Below are 10,929 nucleotides of genomic sequence, written 5' to 3' on the forward strand. Positions count from 1 at the left end.
CTACAAACCTGATAAGCCTTGAGGATCAAAGATAAAAGGATAAGTTAAAGGATGCTGAGGACTAAAAAGCAGGGCAGGGGGCATTGCAGACAGCAGGTACTAACATGGAAGAAAGAACTGAGTGAGAGGGCTCCAGAGATGCAGCAAAGAAGTTTGTAATGGATCTTTTTTAAGAAGTCATGACGTTGTGAGGTGGTAGATGACATGTTTTCTATGCTTCCTATTCATAAAAACTGCTAAATTTAGAAATCTTTGCCTTTGACATGGTCCTCCACAAATCCTCTCTAAACTGGAGAGAGATGGTTGGTTTATTAGGTGGATAAGGAGTTGGTTGGATGGTCACACCCAGAGGGTGGAGGTCAACAGCTCAGATCCCTGATGGACATCAGGGACAAGTGGTGTCCCTTGGGATTCATACTCAACCAGTGTTATTTAATATCTTCATTAATGACATTGTGGGATTAAGTACACCCTCAGCAAATTAGCAGATGACACCAAGCTTAGTGGTGCAGCTGCCATACCTGAATGATGTGATGCCATCCAGAGGGACGTGGACAAACTCAGGAAGTGGCCCTGCAGGAATCTCATGAGGTTTAAGACAACCAAGGGCAAGGTCCTGCACCTAGTTAAGGGCAATCCACAATATCAACACAGGCTATGGATGAACACCCCTGCCCAGAGGGATTTGGGGGTGCTGGTGGGTGAGAGCTGGACATGACCCAGCCATGGGCACTCCCAGCCCAGAGAGCCAAACGTGTCCTGGGCTGCATCCAAAGCAGCGTGGGCAGCAGGGCCAGGGAGGGGATTCTGCCCCTCTGCTCTGCTCAGACCCCACCTGCAAAGCTGCATCAGCTCTGGGGTCCCAGCACAGGAAGGACATGGAGCTGCTGGAGTGAGTCCAGAGGAAGCCACCAAGATGATTAGAGGGACAGAGCATCTCTACTGTGAGGAAAGGCTGAGAGAATTGGGGTTGCTCATCCTGTAAGAGAAGGCTTGGGGTGACCTAATTGTGGTCTTCCAGTACCTGAGGGGAGCCTATAAGAAAGAGGGAGAGGGACTTTTTACAAGGGCACAGAGTGACTGGACAAGGGGAAATAAGTTCAACATGAAACAGAATAAGTTCAAATTAGGTGTGAAAAAAAATTCTTTACTGTGAGGGTGGTGAGAGCTGGAACAGGTTTCCCAGAGAAACTGTGGATGCCCCATTACTGGAAGTGTTCAAGGCCAGGTGGGATGGGGCTCTAAGTAGCCTGGTTTAGTGAAAAGTGTCCTTGCCCATGTCAAGGGGGTTGGAACAAGATTAACTTTAAGGTGCCTTCCAATGCAAACCATTATATGATTCTGCCATCTTACCCTTTTCCTAACTTTCTTTTATCTGGAGCATAGGTGCATGTAGTCAGTCCCTGTATTTTGCTGTCTGTTTCTTTCTCTGTACCATGGCCTGCAAAGATCTGGTGGCATCACTGTGGGTTCAAGCCAAGAACTAGCTGGAAACCTTTTTCATGATGTACTTTCAGTTGTAAACTGCTAGTGAGATGAAGACAGAACTTTTCATGGAAATGCTTCTGTTTCAACAAAAGCTTTGTTTGAAAGGTTCTTCTGGTCTAGCCTGGATCAGGAGGGGTTGGAGGGAGGCAAGGAAGGTTATAATTTTCCCTTGATATACTTCATTACAAGTGAACTTAGCTCAAATGTTCCAAATCCTGTTTGGGAAGTATGCCTCTTGCTAGGCAAATGAAGCATTTGTAATAGTTTTGAAAATAAAACATAATACAAATTTTGTAGTATTTGGGATTCTGAAGAAAACAGATATTAAGTGTCCTGCATTTTTGCCAGTGTTTTGCTTTTTTTTTTTTTTTTGGTGGTCAGTTCCATCCAAATGTGGAAATAGAGCTGCTTGAAGGAAGCATAGAGCATCCATAACACACTACTGTTATATGCTTCTCAGGACCTTGAGAATCCAAAATAAGTTTTATATGTGGGGATTCAGCTGGGATATTTGTAAGGACAAACCTGAATCTGAGCTCTTTCCAGCTTAGAATTAAATCTGTTCAAGATGCGTAGTTGTGTCTGTCTTCCCTTCGTCAGCAATCTCTTAATGCCTGTGGTTACCTAATATGTGGGTACTGCCAACCAGTGATTCTCCAGTGAGGAAGTTACCTGCCCAGTTTATCAGAAACCCTTCCCTTTTCCATCGTTATGGTGACCCAAAAAGCTGCTGGCAAGTCTGCTAGGTCTGGTGGCCACTTTGCATAGCTCTTGTCCCTCTCTTTAAACCAGACTTGTTTTTATCAGGGGCTATTTACATGGGAAAATGCCATTCCTGGATCTCAGAATGGTGTGGCCACATAAAAGAGTCAGCCTTTGAGTGTTTGCAGAAACCTGCAAATGGCTTCTTAAACTGGGGCAGAACAGGCAGGCAGGGCTTTTAGCTTGGAGTATGCCAGAAACAGTCTTTGCCATCACTTGATCTAAGATTGTCTGTTTGAGGAATTGTGGAAGGAAAACAGGCTGATTTACAGCCTGTTAAAAGTTAGCATTCCTCAGCATAGTCTGCACAGCCTGAGTTAAGGGGGGAACCATCTGTGATCAAAGAACAAATGTACCTCTCTGCATTAGTCAAAAGGCAGGATCCTTGAGAGGAGATAGACACACATTGTAAAGCTTTGCTGGAAAGTTCCTGGACCCAAGATTAATTGGAGTCCAGTGATGTTGGAGAGGAGGGCTGTAGATCTGAGTGAGCTTATGCTAGTTGTGCTGGCTGCAAAATGTTGGAGTTGAGTTTTACCTCTATATTCTTCCAAGTTCAGGAGACAAAGTCAGCATTTTGTGCCTGCCCAAAGAGGAGCTAAGGGAATAAGCAGCAAAGAAATGTCCCTCTGCCAGCTGACGGGAAGTTCCCTTCTGCCAGCTCAGATCCTGTGATTGCTTTGCTGTCCAAGAGCTTGTCAGATGGTAGGTGTTGGGCATGCTTCACAGGACATGAGGACGTCTGAGATGGAACCCAGCCACCAAGAGCCAGTCCAGAAACAGGATCAAAATGTCTTAATTAAAAAGTGTACGTGTATGTAATTAAACAGAATTTCACTTTCTACTGAATCTCAGGAAATGTTACAGAAAGAAGGAAAAGTAGACAGACAGCAGATTTCATTCAGTGATGTTTTTGACCTTTCTTATTGCTATCTTTAGAAGTAACTGTATGCTTGGGAGGCTGGGAATGAGTTGCTCTGTATCATTACTGTACCAGTCGTTGTGTGAGAGAAGGTAGCAAAGAGCAGTCACCTGGGAAAGGCTTCTGGACCAGTGATGATAGAAAATAACAATCTGATAGAAATTATAGAAAATGATAGAAAATAACAAACTGTAACCAGGTAATGACTAAATTAAAAATTAATTTCAAAGTACTTTTATGTGCTATTTGATTAGAATCAAAGGAGCTGCACTGGTTCAGTGCTTGGTTTTGTTTGTCTTGTTAAAATACTCCCCTTTGGAGCTTTGTAGAGGTGCTATAATTTGCCTTTTATCTTGACAAAAGTAAGTGATAGTATGAATCAGGACATCAGTATTGTGTTGAGAACACAAGATAAGGCTGTTTCTCTCCCCAGAAGGTGAAGGTTTGCTCAGTATGTCTGAAGAATAATAATTCCCTATGAAAAGCTGCTGGGGTTTCCTTGGGGCTTTTTCTTTTGAAAGACACCTGGCCTAATCCAGTGTGACTAGCACTGTTATCCAAGAGAGTGTACTTGTGAGGATGAGCAAATACTCAGCTTTATGAAGCTTGCAGAATGATGGGATGTTACCCCATAATGCCCAAGGGCTTCCCAGCTATATGTTAGTAACCCACGGTCACCGCCTGCCATATTCCGTCCCCTCCTGGGTGTCAGCAGTGCAGTGTTGCTGTGGCAGGGTTTTGCCTTCGACAGGTACACATGGCTGGCCTGGTTTGTATGGCAGGCAGGCAGCTGAGGGCAGTGCTCTCTGCCCCAGAGTAGCAGGGGATGAGCCCCAGCGCAGTTTCCCACAGGGCTGCACGGGGCCATGTGCTTGAGCATACCGGCCATGGCACAGAGGGATGGTCCTGCCTTCTGTGCACACCGGCCTGGAGATCCCCACCTCTTTCCAAAGACAGGCAGTGCTCACTCAGCTCTTTCCAAAGATGGGTCGTTCTCATGCATAGCACTGTGCTGGAGGCTTACTTGCACTGTGTGGTGAAGGTGAGAGGGTTCTTTTGGATGCCCTCTGGCTTCCCCAGGCTGGCAACCTGGCAGTGCCCTCCAGGGCCCTGGCAGCCACCCATGAAGGGCCCAGGATGTGAGTGCCAGTCAGCCCCGGCAGTGGAGCCTCTGCCCACGGCAGCAGAGCCACGTTTGACACCGGGCATCAGCGAGCCACAGTCCTGCTGATCCTGGCAGGGCAGGTGGCTGGTACTGGGCCGGTGTTCGGGGTCTTTGAATAACTTCCTGTGCTTACACAGTTTCTTACTAATGTTCTCTAAAGCCAGCAGGCTGTGCTTTGTGACCCATTTCAGCCTTGGCCACTGACACCTTTTCTCCCTCTGACTTTTTCTTCTCAGCAGCTCCATTCCTTGGAGCTGGGTGTTACAGCCCAGCCTCCTGGCCCTCGGGGCTTCCTACGCCTCACTCCTGCCCTCTGAGCTTCTGCCCATCTTGTTCCCACACAGAGTGGCATGTGCAGTAGAGTACTTGATGTGCAGAGCGAGCTGTGCAGTCAGGTCAGGTGCATGCACAAATCAAAGTCATGGAGTGGAGGGTGGCAACAGGCTTACTGCTGCTGGCTGGGAGCAGGAGCTCCCATTTTCAGTTAACCCCTCCTCTGAAATCAGACAAAGCAGCTCACGGGAAGTGTGACATGTTTTCAACAGCTCCTCTAATCCCTGAGCTGCCTGTGCCCAGTGCAGAGGCCCTTGCCATGAGCTCCATCTGGTGTAGGGTACGTGTGCCTGTTATAACACAGTCAGAGCTCTGCCTTCTGCCAGGTATAAGTTCAGGTCTTTGATTTTAGGCACTTGTTTGTTTGATTCAAGTGAAAGATTTAATAAACCTGGGCTGTCTGTATTGCCTGTACCTTCACTTTCTTCTGGCTTCCCCCTTTCTACATGGCATAATTTTGCTTGCTTGGGGAAACTTCAGAATATGACTTGCATCCTTCCTTTCTCCCTTCTCCTTCCACTGTTCAGTTTAACCTTGTAATTGTTGTTTCTTGCCCACTCAAAACCTCTGGATTTCATGATACTCAGCTACTACAAGACCAAGTATTTAACATTTCTCATCTCAGGTCCACTGGTTAGACTCTTGCATGTGAATCCTGTTAGCCGGACTTGCTGTGAGCATGCCCGGAGTGGGAGCTTTGAACCTGCTCTCTGGCAACAGACAAGGGAAGGCTCCTTTGTCATGCCATGGCACTTCCTTTAATGTGGTTCTTGGATTTTGCAGGTAGCCTGAGCAGTTTGCCCAATGGAAAAAGACAAGGCCTTAACCCTTTCAGTGAGTATCTTGTCAAAATGTTTCTTTTTTCCTGTGATAAGCATGTGATAAGCCTGATTGCAGAATTCATTCTCCCCTGTTCTCCTATGTTCATGAACAGCAATATAGAAACAGCTGGAAACCAAAGTTGTTCTTAAGAGGTATAAATACTCCAATGTGCAACTCCATTGCATCATTTCAAAGTCCAGCTCTATGTTGGAACAGACTATATGTTGCTAAGGAATTAGAATAGGATAAAGCAGCTATGGGATGACTGCTCTCCTATCCTACTCTTCCTTCTTCTGTCAAGCAGTAATTTAGGTGATTTGTTGTGTTTGCATTCCATTACTCCATGGACAAGTTCCCATGAAGACTGTTCTTTGTCATGGTAAAGGTCTGCTCTCCCCTGTATTTTGGGCATTGAGTTACATAGACCATTTCATCAGGCATGAACAGTAACATCATTTGCTTTGCTTTTAGACTTGCATCCTCATGGTTTTGTTGGGTACTTCTCATTTTGGACTCTAAGAAGCAGTGAGAAGTTCTCCCCTACCTGTATCTTCTGCTACTTGTTCTATAGCTGTCCTACGTATGTCTGGCTAGACTCCTATTTGTGTTGAGGAGACCTAGGCTGTGTATTTGTTTAGTGCCAGAAGCCTTTCTATACATCTTGCTGTCCTCCTTGTCTTTCTGGGGAATGTATCTGGTCTGTTGAGATGGGCTGAACAGAGAACTGAAGATAAGAAAGATCAACTACACCTTGTACATTGATGATGAGATGTTTCCTGGTGTATTCTCCATTCTGACTATGTACTTGGTTTTTGCCTACTGCTAAAAGCTGAGCAGAGGCCTATGAACAATTGCTCTAGCTTCAGCCCCTTCCTTGTCACTCAGAGTGCTCAGTGTAGGACAGGTCATCTGCACTCCCATGCTACTCTGCACTTACAGACATGGAAAACAATCTGTTGTTTTTATGAGCTGGTCATTGAGGACTGCAGGTACCTTTTGCAGAGCGGTGAAATTGATTGCAAATATGGCTACCTGAAATAATTTTGCATTCGACAATATTTGCCCCCGTGACAGGGCATGTTGATCAGCACTGATCTCACTGAGGCCTTTCCTCCCAGTGAGGTAACTTTTTCCCCTCAAATCCCTACTTTTGCTTTCTCTTTAGCATGTTTTCACCTGTAATTAATCCACAGAGCTCTAGCTCTGATCCCATAAGAGCTTTGTTCTTTAAGAACCTTTGCTGAGGGGCTTAACAAAAGCTTTCTGAAGAAAGGCCTCCTCCAAGACCTGCTTGTCTGCTAGGGAAGGAGGCTGTGGCTGATGGGGACATGGTGGCAGGGCAGCCTGGCAGCAGTGGATTTCTGCATCAGCTGTGCCAGGCAGAAGAGCAGAGCAAGGGATGTTGGACCGGTTGTTTCCCTAGACTGCATGCCCATTTCCAAGGAGGGGGAGGAAAGTGGTGTTTTGTGTTTAAAAATATGTCAGTCCCTAAGGCTCCATGTGACTCATTCAATGCTTTTTCCAGCAAGGCTGTCTCATTAGCCCCTGGTTGTTTTCAGCCTCACAGCTTATTCTGGGATCTCAGCTTTCTGGGGCCATGGCTTCAGCAGAGGCTGTGCTAGATCTTTATCAGTCAGATTTCTTTTTGCTTTAATTTGCCTTTTTCCCTTACTTGTTCTGCTTCTGTTCTGTTTTTCCCTCTTTGCCCACCCCACCCCACTCTTTCAGTAGGTCGCCTGGTGTAGCAGCAGAAGACAACAAGGGAAGGCAGGAGCTGACCCAAAGGAAGAAAAGATCCAGTGACAGACGGACAGACACCTTGCTGCTTGTGAGCAAGCATGCAGCATCAGCAACATCCAGCGTAGCAGAAGTGGCACCCAGAACATTTGCACTTTTAAAAAATTGGTTTGGATTTTTTTAAATTGCTTTTCAATGCCATTATCTAATACTTTGGAAGTGGAGGGAAGCAGGATCATGACTTTTAAAAATTGGAACAGCTACTGATGATGTAAAATTGAGTTCACTGGGACTCAAAGAATTTTATATACTGTATATAAATATATATGTAAATTGTACAGTTGTCTTGTACAGGGGTTGGAGTCACTGTTCTGTTCCTCCCTTTGCTTTTGAAGGCTGTTAGGGTTAGAGGGACACTTTGCATTTAATGGATTATAGCAATACATTCATTTCTGCCGCCAAACCGTCATTCAGGGGTGAGCCTTAACAGCACCTCCATGCAGAAAGGAGCCAGTGTGTCAGCATGAATTGTTCTTGAAGATGTGCACACAGTGCCCCAGATACCAAATGCTTCTTGAGAGCAGCTGAACCCCTTTTTTTACCATAAAGCTCTCTGCAACTCAGGCAATTGGGCTTTTGAGAGCACAGATTTCATGTAAGTATTGGTGCATTGCAAAGCTGCTTAAAGTAGGTATAGAAAAGGGTTCTGTTAGGGATGTACAATACTAGTGTGTGCACCTGTTGCAAGTTGGGCAGAAATTAAATACAAATGCATTGCTATTCATGCTCAGATAACATGCTTAGCAAAGCTGCTCCGTGCCTCTGGAATCTAAAGCTGTAAGAAGGATGTGGGAGCCATAGGCCTAGAAGAGTCAGTGGAGTGCAGTCTTGCATCTTCCACTCTGACAAAGTGTTCATCTGTATGTTGTACAGCAATAAACATTTTGAGAAGCCTGCTAAAAGCAGCATTAGGCTGCCTTGTGCTTTGCTGAAGAGCAAAGGACATGTCAGTGCAGACAGACACAGTTGCTGCTGTCCCCAAGAGTTTGCTTTACTTTTGTTGCAGCAGTACAGCTCGGGCCATGCTCACTGGTGAAGGTCTGTCAGCAGTGACTTTCTTGTCCTTGGTGGTTGTGAATCCAAGCTCTCCTCCTGCACACTTGTGTGCCTGCCCACTTTGCCTGATTTGCTGTTGCCAGTACCTCCTGGCTACTGTGACCCTGGGGTGTGATTAGCAGTAACAGTGAAGGCTTGGAGAGAGGAGTCTGGTGTTCTTGGAGGCCACAGGGGCTGTGTCAGCCACTAGCAGTTTTAGTAGAGTTGTTTCTTTGGCAGGGGTGCCCATCTCAGCAATCCTAGATGTGAGCAGTGCGATGGGACACGCAGAGTTTTGCTTTGTGTATTTCCAACCACTGGCAGCACTCACCTGTTCTGAGCAGCCTCCCACTTCTGACCTGGTGATCTTTCTGCCACTTATCTCTGGACCAAGAACCTGTTAGAAGAAACTGTAGTGAAGGTGATGAACGACATGCTAATGTGAGATCACACCAACAATTACTTGTCACAGCAATAGGTAACTGTAGAGACTGGACTCATCCTTCAAGGCTCTGTTGTTTTGGTAAAAGATGATACAATGCAGCATCTTCACTCTGTCATGTCATTGTGACAATAGCATGAGATAAATACATCACCAAAATAAAGTGTCCTGATGCAGTAAGTTAGTGCTTGTTGACAAAATGGAAAGTTAAATAAAAGAAAAACTAACCAGCCTTTCTATAAATAACTGTTTAAGAGTAGTAATAACTCTTCCTCTGGAAAGTATATTTGGAGCTAATTAAAACATATGGCATGGTTAAAAACACTTCTGGTAATATCTGCAATATATGTCATACCATCATAATATAAAGAAGTAATCTCTTTAGCAAGAGCAGATCCTGCTGCTGGATCTTCATGGTTTCTCACATACAATGTATGTGCTTTTTTGGCCTGCAAGCTCCCACCTTCTTCATTGCTTCTTCTCTTGTTCTTTGGGGTTGGTTTTTATGGGTTTTGTTTGTTTGTTTGGGTTTTTTGGGGTCGTGTTGTTTTGTTTTGTTTTGTTTTTTAATGCCCTGGGCACATCTTTTGTGTGTTGAAATAATTTGGTTTAGTGTATAGTTAGAAATGTCCATGCCACACTCACTAATCCTATTGTAGGGAATAAAGAATGAGACCAGCTGTATAAAAAAAACTCCTCTCCATTTTAATATTCTAATTTTAGGAATTAAAAGTTCTGACTGCTGGGTTGGATGGTGTTTGGTGGTTTGGAGTTTTTGGGGTTTTTTGGGGGTGGGGTTTTTCTTTGTTTGGTCGGGGTTTTTTTACTGTATAGTTCTATCCAGCAGAAACAGACAATTGGATGTCTCTAGGAATTTGATCAGCCAAGCACTGGGGCTGGGAAATGCCCCACAAGATTGTGGGGGGACTGCAGAGCTGCTAAAACTCACTGCATCTTCTGGAAATAAACCAGCCAGTCACCACTCCTACTTGTCATATAAATCCTTCTGCTGACCTCCTTTTTCTCATCCTTGTGCCCTTCCCCTCCAAAAGGCCTGCATTCACATGTTGTTTGCAACTGAAATTGGATCAGTTCTTCGAGGAAGGCAAACAAGGGGTGGCTGTTGGTTAACTTTGGTATTTATGGGTATTCCTGTTCCTAGGCCAGGGCTGACTTTATGGATGGACTGGGGACCAGGCATTACATTGCTTTCCTCTGTCACAAGACAATTCCAAGTCCCTGCATCCTGACTTGCTGAATTTGCATGGGTCTCTGAGCAGCTTCTGGAAACACTTGCACACTGCCATGGAAGGCCCAACAGCATGATTGTGTAATGTCCAGGTAGAGGTCAGGTTACTTGTTCTGGCTTTGTGTTGGAGGATTGTGCAGACCATACTGGTCCTGATTGACATAGCCCATGCTATGAGCTGTCCAACAACCTGTACTCATAGAGGAGAGCAGTGTTTCAGCTGCCCATTTTCCCTCTTGGTTTTATTGCCAGTCCACCCGGCTGCTAGGCCAGATCGTCCTTATCTGGTGCTTGTAAGCAATCTTTTGCTCTGCCTTGCATCAGTAGCATCTTTCTGCAGCTGGAACACAGGGATTATCAGTGTTGTGTCTGAAAGCACTGAAAGCAGACCCTGGGCTTGTGTCTTCTCATCCTTCAAGTCCTGCTGGGCCTCTCCAGCTCTACTTTGAATGACAGCTGAAAACGGCTGGGACAGAGAAGAGAACCGGGACTCAACAGTGCAAGTCATCTGTTTGTTCTGCCAGAAGTAAAAAATCTTTCTTTCTTGCTGATCTTCCAAGGGCTTAGTGTGTGGTAGGAAATTGCATTACAGTGAGATTCATTTGTGTGAAGGCAGTGCTTTCCATGGCCTGAGTTTATATTGAACTTACCCTGCCCCAGCGCATTTCTGCCTATGGTAAATTTGTTAAACTGAAAGGCATCTGTTTGGTTTTGGTTTTGTAATAAAATAGATAACTTTGTTCCAGTGTCTTGTGGTGGTTACTTGTTGAATCTTGATTTCCAGTTATTTCTGCAGTGCTGTAGGAGAGGGAAGGGGACTTTCCTCCTTGCAGAGTCAAGTGTCAGTCGGTGGTTGGGTTTGGAGGTCTGTGATGTTCTCCCCTGTGTGTAAGCCTGCAGCTGAATTAAAACAA

General features: G+C 45.3%; 1 protein-coding gene across 1 annotated transcript in view; it reads left to right on the plus strand.

Annotated features, from left to right (window-relative positions):
* The window catches only part of SMOC1 (SPARC related modular calcium binding 1), a gene marked incomplete at its 5' end in the record, with an annotated part of 125,875 nt that extends 118,449 nt beyond the window's left edge, over window positions 1–7,426 (plus strand). Inside the window, 2 exons of the mRNA XM_084207560.1 lie at window positions 5,458–5,504; window positions 7,221–7,426. Of these exons, the coding sequence (XP_084063686.1) occupies window positions 5,458–5,504; window positions 7,221–7,237 (64 nt within the window). The 3' untranslated portion in view covers window positions 7,238–7,426. The remainder of the gene's footprint in view (window positions 1–5,457; window positions 5,505–7,220) is intronic.
* Between the last annotated feature and the right edge of the window lie 3,503 nt (window positions 7,427–10,929).

This window comes from Fringilla coelebs (assembly GCF_963513975.1).
Source record: "Fringilla coelebs genome assembly, chromosome: 6".
Taxonomy (NCBI): domain Eukaryota; kingdom Metazoa; phylum Chordata; class Aves; order Passeriformes; family Fringillidae; genus Fringilla; species Fringilla coelebs.